The sequence below is a fragment of the Bombus terrestris genome, chromosome 16, assembly GCF_910591885.1.
Source record: "Bombus terrestris chromosome 16, iyBomTerr1.2, whole genome shotgun sequence".
Classification (NCBI taxonomy): domain Eukaryota; kingdom Metazoa; phylum Arthropoda; class Insecta; order Hymenoptera; family Apidae; genus Bombus; species Bombus terrestris.
Genome location: NC_063284.1, coordinates 6,236,050 through 6,254,270, shown reverse-complemented (window position 1 = coordinate 6,254,270; position 18,221 = coordinate 6,236,050). Strand labels below are relative to the sequence as shown.

General features: G+C 28.2%; 1 protein-coding gene across 9 annotated transcripts in view; it reads left to right on the top strand.

Annotated features, from left to right (window-relative positions):
* LOC100646806 (hepatocyte nuclear factor 4-gamma) overlaps positions 1-18,221 on the top strand; it is a 49,334-nt gene that overhangs the window by 27,769 nt on the left and 3,344 nt on the right. For 4 of the 9 annotated variants that reach the window (XM_012317749.3, XM_048413525.1, XM_012317745.3 and 1 more), the window contains 5 exons: positions 11,201-11,402; positions 13,049-13,143; positions 13,893-14,029; positions 14,422-14,692; positions 17,825-17,977. In XM_012317749.3, coding sequence (XP_012173139.1) covers positions 11,201-11,402; positions 13,049-13,143; positions 13,893-14,029; positions 14,422-14,692; positions 17,825-17,977 — 858 coding nt within the window. Of the gene's footprint in view, positions 1-4,043; positions 4,158-5,096; positions 5,283-5,697; positions 5,844-5,962; positions 6,041-10,689; positions 10,884-11,200; positions 11,403-13,048; positions 13,144-13,892; positions 14,030-14,421; positions 14,693-17,824; positions 17,978-18,221 lie in introns of those variants that run through there. The other 5 variants (XM_048413526.1, XM_020867232.2, XM_048413527.1 and 2 more) reach the window with 5 other exon arrangements.

Genomic DNA, 18,221 nt, shown 5'->3' with positions numbered 1-18,221 from the left:
ATATAGTATTGAATATTGATTAGCATAAGTTAATATGATATAAGGAATAATATGACGCGTAATGCAAGCGAACGTTAACAAGGGATCATTTAATGGACAATTAATCGCAGATCAATAGAAAAACATGAGAACTGCTTCATCCTTCGAGCGTGGAAAACTTTCCACGTTTCTTGTTCGTGAACCACAGTCGACGACGTCTTTTATCGCTTTACTCTTAAGATTTCTTTTGCTGCCAATAAAAACGCCATTCCTTTTTTCTTCTTCCTCCTCTTCTCCCTCTATTTCTTTGTCGTTGATTTCCTATGTCATGTCGTTACTGTTGATTTTCATAATTAGATTATTCCTCGAGAAATTTGAACCACACCACGAGTTCTCTTCCCTTACAATGAGTTATAGGGTTAGGAACAGATATTTTTGTAACGAATCATAATTCCACATCAATAGTTCTTTTCAACTGAAGTAGAATATAGAATTCCACGATTTTCTTTTTGTCTTTCGTTTTTTTCACTTTTACAGGCTATAGGTTAATTCCATTCTTTATTACCTTTTCCTAGATATATCTATAAAGATATATATACATTCTAAATATCAATAGCGTCACGCAGTCATTATACTCATTAATAATACATTAAGTACAGAGATAAATATCGAAAAAAGGAAGAGAAAGAATTAGACGGCACATATTATAGAAATTCTGGTATGAATCAAAGTAAATATGTTGACGTCGTCAGGTTTACATTCATGAACGAACATGAATATGCCTGACATTAAAACATTATAAAACTAATTTTTATTTGCATACCTCATACTCTTCTTCGACTTTTTATCCATATCTTCATTGATTGTTGCATAATTTTCAATTTTTGTTTATCACGAATGTTTACATTTGAAGAAGAATCTTAACAATTTATCTTTTCTTCCTTCTGCATTGGAAATAGCGGTTTGTTGCCAAAGTTGAATAGCAAATATGTAAGCGTTAATATATCGACTAAGATTTGTAAGAATGATGAACTTGCATACTTTTTTACTCCCTGTATATATCAGTCAGATTAATTGGTATCTCTGTTCCTGTGAGCAAGATAGACTTGTAGAAGAGGAATAAATTTTCAGATAAACTGTTTAGGAGAAAAGAAATTGTTTAGTATTCAGAGAATCACGATAAATAATAAATTATTTGCCAACGAGAAATATTGAATTAATTTTTGTAAATAATTACCGTTATTTAAATATGAAATAATTGAATTCATATTTGCTAAATATACAAATCTTATAAAGTTAATATTAAATTTTAATATAAAATTAATATTAAATTTTAATATTAAATTTGAATATTAAAATTTGTCATTAATAATTAATGCCATCTACGTTTGAATCGACTCTATTTTAAAACAAGGTAAAGTACCACATATTACACATCATTAATTAAGAAAAGTAAAGATATTCATAAAAATTACTTTAATGGGAACTATATAGATTTTCGCTTTTTCTTTTTTTTTTTGGCGAAGATTTCGATTAGAAGGCCACGGATACTTCTGCTGCAATTTTTCCAAGAATCATGGCCGTGGCCCTAAGTAATTATTTGCACGCTAGAAACGTGTTTATTCTTGGACATCTTGGTTAAGTATGACATTCTTGCTGGACGTTCAATAATGGTTGCTGAATGATTAGATCAGTGGATCAAATCAGTGAATCAGAGGGTCGAAAATTTTTGTCTGCACATTATGCATCAGAACAGAGAGAAAATGAATAGAAATTACACAAATTAATTGTAAATAGCATTAATGGCACGACGTATTCTTGAAAAAAATTGTTCTGCAATTGTTTGATAGTAATACTAAATGAAATTCTTGCATGACAAAAGGCACAGATCGTAGCACGTATACATTAAGGTGAATTTACATTGAAATTCATGTTTACGGATTCGTGTTTGAGTTTAGTGTTAGACAGTCCATGCCGAAGTATTGCGTTTTATGCAAGTATGTATGTTCAATCATGACGAATCAGCAAAAACTTCACAAACAAACTACATAGGAATATTCTTCTTTAACCTTAAAACTGAATAAATTATCTATTTTACTACTGTACGATATTTTGAATGTTTGAACATTTAAATTATTTAAATATCTTTCAATTTACAAAATATTTCTACAATTGCAACAGCAATTTCATATTTTCACTTCTAATGTACTAAATCGATTGTATCGATAAAATGTTTGTTTTACTGTTTACTATTCATTTATTATTCCAACTGTTCAAATAAAAAAATCAATGCTAAATATAGACAGTGGTTTAAGAAATCTCCGAGTAAAATTCCCTTGCAATCATCCTTGGAAAAATGATAGAGGTATTCCAACTCACAATGTCAAATTAATTATATGCTTTCATTTTTAAAATTTCTTAAATTCGTGTTAATTTGTTAAAATCTAAATATCTTCGAAATATTTTTTAAAATCTTTTTCTTCGTTTAAATGAGGATGAGACATAGACATAAAAGTTCGAAGATCTCAGCAAAGTTAGATCGAGATAAATCCTATATCTGTTGGTTTACTCTTAGCGTTGATTGCGCTCAATCAACTCTTTCTTTGTTCTTTCGCTACTAATTTTAACAGTTATGTAGGCTCACATTGGAATTACGTAAAATTTGTCTAGTGTCGCACATGTGTAAATATTTCTGAAGTGGATTTACGTGATCCTCGGATTATGAAATGATACGTAGTTAACATATAGACACGTGTACGCCATTTAAATCTAGATGTAGTGTCTAATTAATTATTCAGTTTCTTGATGATAATTATTCAGGTACTCGAAAAAATTACATTCTTGAATTATTCAAAATAACAGTAAGGTTAGTGTATTAAGAAGGTCAATAATTTATTATGAATTATTTAATTATCGATTTGTTTCTTTTATTATAATTTTATTCTCTTATTCTATTCATATTCTATATTCTTTTCTATCATTTTTGGTTTTATTATTGAATTATTCATGAAATATTTAATATTATTTGACGAAAATTACGTTTCTTGAGGTTATGTTATAATATGACGTTAAGAAAGGTGTTTAGAAGCTTTCTTTTTTAGGAAAAGAGAAAATGTCTTAGAGAACACTCACATAAGTACGCTACACAGGCTACAATTATGTTGCGAAAAATCATGAGTCATCTCTAATAATTTTTACATTAGCCGAAATTATCCTTGACTAAAGAATATTTTCATTTTATTACTCGTCTCTTAATATTCAATTGTAATATTAAATTCTTCGAACAGCGCCTAAAGATAGAATCTAAACGATTCACAAAACAAAAACATTCTTATCTCTTTCTATTTCACTATGACATTCAATTCTTGCAACATAACCTAAAAAAAGTACCGGAGTTTCTAGCAAAAGTGTCAAAGGTTTCACGAAACAAAAACATTCTCCTTTTGTCACCATAACACTACCCAATCAAGTAGCAAGTGATTTTTACGATCAGCCGGAGAATTAGATTCGAGCCGTCAGGAACGAAAAAACAGATGAGACGCCAGTATCTTGTCCGCGAGATCAAGGTCCGGTCAGCACTCAGTCATTCTAGTTTTTTTTTTGTGGTATTGAATGTGGTATTACAAAATGGCTGGTTTGCTTGCACGGTATCAAGGTGTTACTCAATAATTTCCTACTGGAGGAACAGAGACAAAAAGGGGGATTACTAGCTGACAGGTGTTTTTGCTCTAGCGACATTTTACTTATTCGCTCGCCACTCTCTTTATGCTCACTTGTGCATCATTTGCATGACATGTTGCGACTCTCTTACAGTGGCGGAACATCCGTAAAAAGATTGGAAGCTAATCTCCGAATTCTCATATAATTCTGCGGTATTTTTCTGTACAAGTGTTTGGGAAATGTAAATTGTGATTGTTATGAAGGGTAATTTCTACAGGAAGTTAAAAAATCGTCAATTGCGTAGTCGTTTAGTTATTGAGGTATTGGGATAGTATTGGTATGTTGAAGTATTAAAGTATTTAAAGCATTAAGATAATGATCATTAATTTATTTCATTTATATGATATAACAAGTAAAGTAGTACAACGTACTATGGTAAAAAATGTATAGAATATATATTATACTCTCTCAAATGATTATCACGAACTCGAGGATTAATGACTGGAGTTTACTGCAAGGTTAAGTATAGAACGAAATTAATATTAATACATTCCCCATTAATATTCTGAAACATACAGACAAATATAAGGATTCTACGAGCATACAAAAGGAAAAGAGAAACGATGATTTATTATTAACCATAAAATTACAAGGTTTTACAACATATTCCTGATTTACTAAATGATAGTTTTTATTTCTTATAATTACATAATGTTGCATACAAAATATGACATCTAGTGAAGTTCATTTTTTGTTTGCTTGATTCTTCATTCGCTTTGTAGAGCTTCCATAACCTTGAAACACTTCATATACATTTTAAACATATTGCCATTAACCCACGTGTTTCTTCCAATCCTTCTACAGGAAATCTTGGAACTTATCAATAACTGTGAGCAAAGTGAAAGTTTGCAGTAAGTTTGGAAAGAGCTATTGCCAAATTGTTCAGTCATTCTCACGATCGTTAATTGCAGTCAGAAAATAGCCATTAATTTTAGAACAAATTGGAAACTCTCCAAAATCGTATATTTGTACTGGCTTATGTTAGTTATTATATATGTTATATTATTTCTGCTGAATTATTTATATTGGAAGACCCAATTTTTTATTTAAATCTTTTATATTTATATTTATTGTAAACACAAAAATTTAATTTGTATGTATTTTTAAATTATGTTTATATATATTTGAACTCACTATTTTCTTTCTTAAAGCATTTCACAAGCTTCATTCTTCATGTACTTTTATTTCTAACTTTAGTTTTTTATGCAAATTATTATTATACAAATATAGTTTTACAAATAAAAATTTGGAATATTACATATATGCACATACATATATATCAATCGAATGAAATAGAATGGCTACGTACAAGCATTGTGGAGAAGATTCGGAGAGGAGGTAGAATAAGCTGCTATACATATAGTGAATCGCGATGATTACGTCATGAGGGTCAGTTCTGCAAGTTCTGCTTGTCATCGCGTGTCAGCAAAATAGTCTAGAGTTAGCGGATGCGTATTTATAAGAAAGGAAAAACTTTTTTAAACACTATCACCTTTTGTCATCCTCTTTTCTTGTTCTCTTAAGATTCATTTCGTTTTCCCATTTAATTTATTTTCACTGAAAAATTATCAGACTGGTTTGAGGTTAGGACAATTTCATTATAATTTCATTACATTACAGTTAATTGCTTAACGCGTGTTCCGATCTCGTTATATGTGTTGTTTCCTTTTTTGGTGATACATGTGTGTATATGTTTATTACTGATATTATGTGTGATGTTCATATTAATAGTAAGATAATGGAGGAAGTAGGAATCATTACACTGGATGATCTAAGATGTTTGTTTGTGCTTGATTAGATTAGAAAAGAATATAAATTCAAAGATAATTAAATGAACCAAAGCTTTGGAAATAGATATTTTAAAATTTCATTTAACAATAATTAATACTATAATAAATACAAATTAAATTAATAACAATAACAATGAATTCCTTTTAAATTAAAAATTATTTCCATCTCTCTTTTGATACTTTGAATCATTAGATTATAAATTTGCAGATATGTTGCATACGTTTAGAATGAAATTTGTACTGGCTGGAAGAGTATCGAGACGTATAATCAGAGACACAATCGTCGAAAGATACCAGTGAATAGGGTCAGGAACTAGACTTTGGCTCGAGTTAAGGCAGGTCTCGTTCACTTTGGTATGCGATGCGAAATAGAATCGATATATTATATTTCACATAATCACAGCATCGATGTATTATCGATGTAGTTATACTCTGTCGCATATTTATGATGAAAAAATTTTCTTTGTATACAGGAAGTAAACTGACGCGAAAGAACAGACCATCTATACCGGGTGTTTTAAAATATTTGGATCAACTGCAGATAAGATAATGTATAGTTCTAATTAAAATTTCTATCATATAATGGATTATTCAAAATATTTCTTAACTTAAAAACTAACACTGAGAAAATATTTATTTCTTATTCATTTAAATTTCAATTGTAACCTTAATTTAATATATTTACTAAATAATGTTTGCTGAACATGGCTTGCGGTTTAAGGAATTTTTAATTTGGATTATTTATGAAGTACATAAATCATTTCGTAAGCTACTTGATTTTAATAATTATTCTGCCTCTCAGAAATCACGTCACCGTCGAATCGACATTTTTATCATTTTACATACAGATATATTCTATTTCTTGGTACACTTGACAGTACGCGTGTGATAATAATTTGAATTTATTATGAATGTCAAGCAAGCGTTTTCAATGTAATTTATCAACTTTCTTTCTTCTATCTTTACTATTGATTCCTTGACACTTCCTAAAAACCGAAAACGTGAACTTGTGTATATATATTGAACATCTTTTAATGAAACGTCAGTAAATAAAGAATGTCAACCATTTAAAACCGTTCCTTCCACATTATTAATTAATATATAGTAAATAGTTTCAATTTGATTGTTACTTGTAAAAACAATAATATCCTTTACGCAATAATATTAGTTGTATAAAAATTTGCTTTCTTAATCTTAAATATTTTTAACTTATCGAACAGAAATTTTATACTTGCATTTTGTTTGAAACGAATGATTGTGAATGATTCATTATACTTTCATTTATGCTTGCATCATTAAAGGCATATATAAATTATTTTTATAATGAAAATAAAAATTTGAATATAAAAGACTAAACATCGATAACCTAAGGAATTATGCATATGCATGTCGATGAATGCTTCCAAAGTATTTTTTGAAAAATTAATAAAACATAACACATGATAAGTTTGTGTAACACAAAGTTTAAAAATCAAATTTATGCCACACATTGCTGACTTATTTATATATTATAAATGATATATTTGATACGAAATATCATTAATTATTATTATTCGTGTTGGATATTAACAAGATTAAATAATTGTTGAGTATTGAATTGAAGGTTTGAATGAGTGGTATGAATGGCTATTTCATCACCAAGGTCGAGCATTATTCCATGGGTTTATTTTCAAAAATATAATTCGAATTTCGGTGATATTTATCCGCTTCCGTTATTCATATCTCGAGAATTTCTGCATTTAAAATGCATTTAGAATGATCGTTTCATATAAACAAAATTCCACATGGAAAAATTTCTCCAAATTTTTAATTGCTAAAAATATAACCTATATATTATCTATCCGACAAAATATGCCCCCATGTGCGTATATAACATCATTTTTGTATATGCAATTTTATAGAAAAGTATATAAAATATTTCTTATAAACATTAAAATAAACCTTAGCATTTGAATAGCATTGTCATTAACATTGGCCTAAAACAATTTAAAAAGAAATTTTTATTCGATAGTAAGTGTTAAACAATCTCTTGATCTTCTGGAATATTTCTTGTTAAACGTATTAAACTATTCATCGTCTAGTGGCATGCGTTAAATAGCATCTGTCCGCTGTTTTATTATTCAAAAGAATCCTTTATCTATCACGGCCAGAAAGCGTGGAAAATCTGCAAGATAAGAACATGAGATGTCACTGGGTCAGAAAAATGAAGAAAAAAGCTTGTTACGACCGATAATGCAGAACTCGTTTATATCTTATGCGCACGAGACATTGCAGGTATTATAAAAAAAATATATGCAGAAGAAAAAACAGTGAACGATCCTTGAAATAATTTATGACATACGATTAATTAATTTTTATTCCTACATTATTTTCCACTGCAATCAGTATTCATTCTTTTTCCTATCTTGTCCTATTATGAAATACTTTTACGACGGTCTCGTTTCTCTTCGTCACGATATTCTTTCTGTTGACTGAACTCTGTTGACAATATGGTCGATGTTTGATAGATGAAGATAATCTTCGGATTAGAGATATTACAAAGTGTTTACTTTGTAAGGTCCCTAAATTCATCACTTAAAACGTCAAAAATGTGAGTTTTAAAAAGTATAAATGCTATATATGGTTTATGACCATAATAAAATATATAGATATAAATATAAATGGTAAGAACGATGATATAAATACAGAAATACTTATAAAACCTATTAGTAAACATTCTTTATCAACTGCGTTAATAATATAAAATTGAAAAAAATTAAAATTGTATTGCAGATATTAATATTACTTATAATGACGAATTAAAAGTATTTGACACAGTTTATTTTATAGTAATTTAATAAACTTATAACTAAAGTAAATTATTAAAGATCACAATAATACACGAATCACTAATGCTGAATCAATAAGCGCATACTAAGCAAAATTGTATAATTAGGAAAGAACATCATAATAGAATTAGTAATTAGATTGAATTATAATGGTAATAGATACTTGAAGATTTAACGTTATCGGTATTTCATAGCGAGCTGAAAGTCTTTTTGCAATAGTTTATCAGGAATATTCAAATATTATCTCAAGGACCTTAAGTACTTTGCATACTTAACCCCGTGATGACCTAACTCGATGTTTTTACCGCGTGAAAATAAAACTGTAATTTCTGTGCAATAGCTTCACGTCTCTCCATCGTAGTGAAATAAAAATTCAATGCTTTATTTATGAAAATAAAATAACAAACAATTTTATATAATTTTATTTATTTAAAAGGAATGTAAATGATGATTATTTAATTATTGTTGTATAATAAATAACACATATATATATATATAAATATTTAATCGTATTGATACCTTTTTTTTTTTGTAGAGTCATGGTTAAATTTGAATACACGAAAAAATAATCTTTTTAATTTCAGATAATATTTAATAAGTTTTATCTAACTTTCCGCAATTAGCTATATTGCAATTTTTCTTGTTTACTTCGAGATTATTGGTTTAATTACTTTACTTTTCGGACAAATATTTATTTTGTAAACAATATAATCTTACTTTGTTGTTCACTTTATTTCACTATATGCACATATACATCTCTTAGCGAAACTATTCAATGTTAATACAGTAGTCAAATTCTTGACTCCTGTTTCAGTAAGTCTGACATTTCTGACTCCTTCTTTCGTATTATTCCAATGTTATGCCTCTTAAGCCGCTTGTTATCCCAACACCGATGCCTCGCCTATTTTTACGGTGGTATTAGTACGATTTCTTAACGACTATTGCGAACAATTTTAAAAATAACACGAAAACAAGATGGATAAATATTTGAACGTCTGGTCCTGTTCCGAATGATCATTGATACACTCTGACCAGTTGGAACAATAAAGAGAACAGTTTCGAACTTTTTCTTTCTTCGTTCATCTTCTTTGGTTGTCGAAGAGCTTGTATTTTTAATTCAATAGTAAAAAATTTAGGAATCAAAGATTTAAAGAATTCAGTGTTCAAGCTAACAAGTTCTTTGGATTTTTAATATTGTTTTCGTGAATTTTCTTGAAAATTTTTAATTGCAAAATATGATGTCGTAACACCTAGAATTATGAAAAGTATAAATATTTCATATTTATGATAAAACTAAATAACATAGTTAAGATAAAAAAAAATAATTGTTACGAAGCTCAGGATTTCCTCAGTATCGTCGCATGAGCGTAAAGTTAAAAAGTTGAACACATTGAGAGATTTAAAATTGCTTGGAATTGTATTTATAAGAAGAAGTTATTACTGAAAATCATGCAGATCTATTTATAAAGTTGTAATTATTTCCTTGAAAATTTCCCCGGGAAGACAACAATGTATCTAACTCATGAACACATGTACATTAGTATTCGTGACTGATAAAGAACGCCACTTATCAGTAGGTTTATTGTTAACAGAAGATTCGTAAAGAAAACGCGCTAGAACAGAAATCGACGTATCCGACGCTCTTTATCACTAAATATCGGCATTTATATGTATATATGTCCCGTATCGATAAAGAAATGATCCTCGTTCTCGGAACAAGATTTTGGTTTTATCCTATCTAGGAAATGTTATCCGTTTACTAGATTATATTTGTACCATTGAGGTTATTTTTTATTTTCATGTTACTTGAATCGATATTCAGGAAGGTTTTTATTGTACTGAGGTTATTGATCTAAACACAAACAAATAAAAATAATGCATTGAATTGATGTCAAGTTTGTTGGTCGGCAGGATATTTAAAGTGATGTGACATCAGAATTTGATTCTAGATTATCACTAATTTGATAAAGAAATTTGAAAAAGATCATCGATAAGGTATATTTATATTTCTATTTTAATTTTGGATTTTATATAGATTCAATTTCACTATGTATGTAACATTATGTCCAATTCGTATTTTCTGGGAAGATATTTCTAGACAAATGAGTAAAGTACATAGCAATCTGTACAGCTACGATAGGAGCTATCTATTCATAAGTCTGCTTGAAAGTGGATCATTTATTGTTCGTAGCTTGCAATTAGCTGTCTGGTTTGAACTAGGTCTACAGTGGAACTGTTTCACTTGTGATTTTAGGCAAAAGGAAAATTTATTGTAATCTAACGGTTTAATTTGAATTTTTCTAACAAATGCATCGATTATATTTCTAACAAATACATATTTTTAGTCCCTTGGAATTTTATTTTAACATAAATTAAATAGTCGTATTTGGTTAGAAATACTTGAGTAGAAAGTTGAAACACAGTTAGCTATGATAAATAACTTGTCGAAAAGATACGAAGCACTAACACAGCAAATAGAAAATGATAAACAGCTGGAGGATTATTTGGATAGTTAGGGAGTGAAGATATGACATATATTTACAATGATTGCTGTGCATATAAACAGGTACATTTACGTATTACAAATAAACGTATAATTTTATCTAGTGTGAATAATTCCTTTCGTTACTACCACATTAATACAATTTTTTGAAACAAATTTCAAAAGTAAAATGTTTCATTGTCTTCCTAATGGATTCGTTCAATTAATGGGGAACCATATTCACAGCTATCTGTGCTGTGTGCTAGGAGAAAGGAGTTAGTGACTATCAGAATATGTATAGTATCTTTTCTAAATTTTTGAATACGGTAAAATGATCACCAATTTTTTGTTAAGTTTCACTAATCTACAAATAAAATAAATGAAAATTCCTCATGTTACAGATGCCGATCTAAGCATGGGGGCGGGCGCAGCTGGAGGATCGGTCCTCAGTTTGCCAGGATCGGGGGTAGGTGGCGTGCTTTCGCAGCACTGCGCGATTTGCGGTGATCGTGCAACTGGTAAGCACTATGGCGCTGCTTCTTGCGACGGATGTAAGGGTTTTTTCCGGCGATCAGTCAGAAAGAACCATCTTTACACCTGCAGGTTGGTGAAATTCTTCTCCTTTCCTTTAAAATTAGATCTTGACCCAGGGTCGGAATAAATTTTTGGAGGCCTAGAACTACAGTAGAACTTCATTTATTTGAACTTGTCGGCAGATAAACGGTATGTTTGTTGGAGTTGATACGTATAGTTAAAGTTCATGTAATAGAAGCATACCATATTTCCCCCCCACTATCTATTATTTTTCGTTCACATAATAGGAGCTCACATTCGGATAAGTGAATTCAATCAGCAGAAATTCAATTAATCGAGCATTAATTATAAGTCCAATAATTTTAAACATAAGATACTTATGTCATAAGATACAACAGAGGATCTCGCTTCATAGAAAAACGAGCGATTTACTTCACTTGTATGAAATATTTGAAATATTGCACTTGTAACAATCACCATGGCTTATCCGTTTAGAAGTCCTATCTATGTTTAGAACTCAAATATTTTCCTTTATTTTTAAAAGCTGTATCTTCCATTTAAGAAATATCTATGACTAATGAATTTTCGTGATAATTGATAACATTTTCAAATGGGCTAATAACGAAAATTTGTTAGTCAGTAAATAAAATCGGTATCATTCTTGAAATTTCATTTATGGTGTATATAAATTAAAGTTTTTATTCTAATCTTTTTAAGCAAATTATTTTTTACTCTTTCATACGTATAGTATAACGAATTAACAAGTTAATGAAATATTTTTAGAAATTAAGATGTTAATAGTGTCTAAAAATGATTTTAACAATTTAATTTTTAAATTTCAGTTAAGGTATAGATTTAATGGGTAATGTATTTTTAACAATTAGTTGGAAGTATATCTGTAATTTTAGAACTTAGATGACTTGCACTTGAATTATTAAAAATCAAGCTAATGAGAAATTAAAAATTGTTTGATAATTTTAATGTTAGCAGTTTTTGATAAATCTTATTACAATATTCTTATGTAATAGTCGATAAAAATTGCTCATATTATCAACTACACATTTTCGCTTATAATGATAAATGTTAATATCAATGATATATTGATGTAATACTTCACTCTGTTACAAATTACATATTTTTCAAATCATTCATTGTAGTAAATATGTAGTAAATATGTACGCATCAAATAAGGTTATATGATAATTAGCTTTAAAATTATGAAGTAAACACAAACCAAAATGTTACATAAGTTCATTAAAGTTAGTTATAAATTTCGAAATTACTCATACTGTAAAATATGATGAATGTGAAATAAGATTATATAATAACTGATTATGACATACATATATTCGAGATATTAATGACTATTATTTGATAGCTTTATTATTGGTAAATTATTCTATGTAAAATTATTATGAAAAGTTAATCCTCATTTGTAATCTTCAGTATTTCAAAATGAAACACGTGGCAAATTATTTCTTTATTATAATTAATTCTCATTTTTCACATCTGTTAAAAAATACATCAACTTTAACAATGAATATGAATAATTAATTCATAAATTCATTAAACGCTGAATTCTGTATCTCATATAATTCTAGATTAGTGAATCCTTTCTTCAAACTATTTTTTTATTTCTGCATATATTATATGGTATAGTTGCTACATAGTAAAATCTATAAATTATTGAAAATGTAATACTTTTTTTGTTGCAGATTTAGTAGAAATTGTGTAGTAGATAAAGACAAGAGGAATCAATGTAGGTACTGCAGATTAAGGAAATGTTTCAAGGCTGGCATGAAAAAGGAAGGTATGCGCAAAAATTCTAACATCGTTTTAATAAATATTTTCATGTTCAATAAATATTCCGCGTCTCTTTCCATATGATCATTAAAAGTAAGAATGGCCGATTATATTATTAATAAAATAAATTATAACAAGCGATATACTTAATTAGGAAAAAGTTACCATTATTTGTAGATTATTAGTAAGATTTTATACGACTTTGATATTATTTGTGAAAAATTATAATAGCCACCTAACCGCTTTGTAGCCTTTTTTGGAGACTGGAAACTTACCTTAAATCATTAATTAAAAATTCATAGTTTCCACCTCTATGGAATGATAAACTTGAATATGGAAGCTAATATTACCACTGAAAAAACTATTCAAATTCATTATTTATCAAATAATTTTTTAAAGATTAACGGTAAATCGAATAGAAAAAGTAACTTGAAGCTATAATCAAATTTATATGTATAATAAATGACGTTGCAAAAGTTCCAAAAAAACTTAATAATGCTTTTTCCTAATATTTGTAATAATTTTATCTGTCAAAAAATATTCCTTTTTATTTATAATATGACAAAAAAACGAAGTATATGTGATAAAATAAAAAGAAAAGAAATTGCAAGAAGCATTAGGCTTCTCAAGCAGTTAATCAATGACTCAAAGAAAAAATACCAGTATACAAAAGAGCTTGTAAGAATGAGTCAATTATGTATATTATAAATCATCACTGGAGTGAAATGAACTTTCTATTTTCTTATTTTGTTTTAGCCGTACAAAATGAAAGAGATCGGATAAGTTGTAGAAGGCCAAGCTATGAAGAACAAAGCAACAACGGAAGTGGACTTTCTGTTGTTTCTCTCCTTCAGGCGGAAATGCTTAGTAGACAAGTTGGTGCTGCTCTCGAAGTCAGTTTGTGTGAAATTTAAGCTTTATTTATTCTTTTGCTTCTTAGTTTTAATGAAACAAATTTAATGTAGTAATTTTAACATTAGAATATTAATCTGCTTAATGCAAATATCAAGGTAGATAAACATCCTGTTACTTTTGTTCTTCATCGATAAATTATAATCTTCGCAGTATTAAAGTTGAAATTATTTAAATTTCGCACCAATTGAGATGTAAAACCGTTATATATTGAGAGTAGTAAATTATTGTATTTTAATATCCACAATCTCCATATATTCTCTTAACTAGAAATAATTTATTTAATTAATAAACCTATAAAATATATTTCAATGTTACTCCATTCAATATACATAAATCGCATAATGAGTAATTCGAGATTATGTTTAAACAGCTAGGTAGTCCGAACAGCGATATAGACCTGAGCACAAAACAAATCGCCAACATAAACGACGTTTGCGATAGTATGAAACAGCAACTTCTTATCCTGGTCGAATGGGCCAAGTACATACCCGCTTTCAGCGAATTAACTCTTGATGATCAGGTAGCACTCCTAAGGGCACACGCGGGTGAACATCTTCTTCTAGGCGTTGCCAGGCGCAGTATGCAATTGCAAGATGTTCTTCTTCTCGGAAACAATTGTATCATAACCAAGAATTGTCCTGGTACGTTTCTTTGTGGTTCCTTCTTGGGTTGTGGTTCACATTTTTTTATGATTAATCCCTCGACGATCAAATATTAGTATTAGTAATATAAGAAGTTTGGTTTTGTCATCTAATAAAATATGTATGATTTTTTTTATAGTATGCTATACACATATTGTACACATTACATTACTGTGATTATTACTGTAAGATTGCAGTATAATATTTCATATAATAAAAAAATTTCATATAATGTAATGAAAAATGTATAACAACAAATTTTGATTTCATATAAGTAATACTAAAGCATAAATAAGAAAAGCTATCATCAAGGGATTAAAAATGGCTATGGATCAAGCTTATATAATAAGTTTTTTTAAATAATCATATTATTTGTAGATTAACCCAAAATTGTTAACAACAGAATTAACACTAACACAACTATCATTTAAAAACATTCATTTACTAACTACTGTAGTAGTAACATATCTTTCAGCAATAATTAAACAATGAATGTATATTTAGTGAAAATATATATATAAATTGCTTTAAATCAAATTATTTAATTTTTGACACATCGAATGATAAACTTGTTACAAATTTATGCTAAACCTTTTATTATTACTGGATCAAATATTTATTTTGCTCAAATAAGTCTATATAATACATACATATAATTATTGGAATACCCTATCAAAAATATAGTGACATATCTTAAAATGTTCACCAAAACAGTTATCTACTGTCCTTCCACTGTTACCAACATAACATACGAACTGTAATACTAAATCTAACTATATCTCTATATGTAATCTGATATAACAGTTTCTAATTGATAAAATAAATGCTTCTATTCATGCTCGAAGTATTCTCTGCGTCATTTGAACAGTATATCATTCAATCACTAATGATTATGGACCACATTAAACTATTTATAACACTAATTCATTGAAATAAAATATCCTCGATGTTCACCTTGATTTACAGATTTAAAGACCCATGAAAATTCATAAAATGATCATAAAAATTATAAATAAATATATCTCGGTCATACCTAACACCTTCATGCGTATGTATAAACGAGATGATACAATATTGTTCATAAAATAATTTAAATAATAGTTTGGATAAAAAGTAGTTCGTGATAAATGTATAATAATTCACTATAGATCACATAATACGTAATACGATTTAGCATCAAAAAGATTGAAAGAAATGAAAAGAAATTTTTATATATTTCGTTTGTAAAAAATTATCAAGTCTTAAGACAGGAAAGGGGGGAAAATTTTTTGCCAAGCAACCTTCTTAACAATCGATTATCGCATCAAAATATATTTTTTCGTGACTACTCACGATATCAGTTTGGCGGTATGAAACAACTGAAGGTATTATTATCCCGACATAATAAAGATACTATCGCAATATTCGATCCGTCGATGTCATCGACAGATAAGATTTCATTAGATTGCGGGGCTCGGAAGAGATAAGAATAAATCACATTTATTTTAAAAAGTTGTCCGAACACATAATAAGATATCTTTAAAATTATTTGATCAAAATCGAAATATTTTACGAAATTTGTACAACTTGGTTATAACTTTAATGTTAACTCTATTGTTGAAATAAAATGTAAATTGTTAATCTTGTATTTCTATTTCTACTTATAATTATATGTTTCTTAAAAATTATATTTGTAATTATCTGCAAATTTTTATGAAAAATATTATTATAATTATTATAAATATATATATATATATATTAATATAATAATTATATGTTATAAATATATGATTAAATATATAAATATAATTAAATATATAATAATATAATAATTATATACTATTATAAAAAAAATTATTATATTAAATAAGATATCCAAGATATTATGGTTATTCCAAATTTGTGATAACATACTAATCCTGTTACTGTATCTTTATCTGAGGTATTTTAAAATTATTTTCAATCAAATTCCCGAGCGAGTATCTTATTTTGTGTATTTGGACTTTTACAATTCATTCTCTAAAGTATCGAAAACGTCGTTCTTATGATATAATGTCTGGAATTTATTTTATGATATTTAAATATATATGTCAAAAATTTAATTACTTAATTTTGAATAGTGTCAATTAAGATAGATTAATTATTAAGTGTCATCTATGATAGATTTACTCAATTGCAATTACCAGCTAAACTAACATTTCTTTAATTTTTTTTATTTGTAATCTTTCAGCTTACATATAACCAAGTATAAAATAATTATAAGTAAAATGTAGAGCTTACTTGTGATTGATAAGTTTCTTAATTGTAATTCGTACTTGTTAAAATAGGTCTGGCATAACTATAGGAAAATATAGGTGAGAAAAATATAAACTATTGCATGATGAATCATCTCGCATATGTCACTAGATGTTAAGAATAAATATTTAATTTATTTTTATGTATTATTCTATTTCTGTTAAAGTTTTATGGAAAATAATCGTGTACTTAACACTGGGATAATGTGGCATTGAAATCTTTATGGTGAGCCGAGACAATCGATACGTTAATTAATACAATTCATAGTGAACTATAAGATAGCATAAAAAATTATTTAATGTATAAACAATTATAAGTTTCCCAAAAGTAATTATTCTAACATATCCACAAAAAGAGCTGTTATTAAATACAGTTATTCAAATGTTTCCTTTAATTGATCTATATTACATCAATCATTACAATAGATTATTAGCGATTCAGTTCAAGTTGTAGATTAAATTTCCAATCTTTCTGTCCCATTAACATAAAACAAAATAATTAAAATACCTCTCAAACTTCATTATTCCAACAACAAAGAAAAACTTCATTATTCTAATAAAAAAAAAAAAAGAAGATATTTCATAAATTCCATTCTTCAGAATAATTAGTTAAATATTTACTAAGCTATCGATAGTCTCGTTGAATAAATTGCACGAACAATATTTGGGGTAGTAGCTAGTAGAGACTGAGTCCGGTCTTCACGTTGCTAATTGCAGTAGCATGAGTGCAAAGAGAAAATAGGTTTGACGTATTGGTTATTGCAGTGTCGTTGCTTTCCTTTAATACTTCACCAACTATAACCGGGCTCAGTCAAATGGTAATAGGTGTCGATAGGAATGGTTTAACCGTGTTTATCAGTCATATCATTATCCGCAGAGGGCCGTAATCAGGATCTGGACATCAGCAAGGTTGGTATCAGGGTAATGGATGAATTGGTGAAGCCTTTGAACGAGGTGCAGATCGACGATACGGAGTTTGCTTGCTTAAAGGCCATCGTCTTTTTCGATCCCAGTAAGTATTTCTTTGATTCAAATAATATAATATAACCGTAGATTGAACTATTGTCCCTAAAATCATTGTTGTCCGGATCATATTCTTTTGAAATAAAATAAAGCATGGTCTAATAAAAATAAATGCTTGTTTCATGTAATAAGTAAATGCAGTGATGTCTAAAAGTTACCGATTTAGATAACAATTCTTGTAATGTAATAAGTAAATGTAGTGATGTGTAAATGTAACCAATTTAGGTAACAAT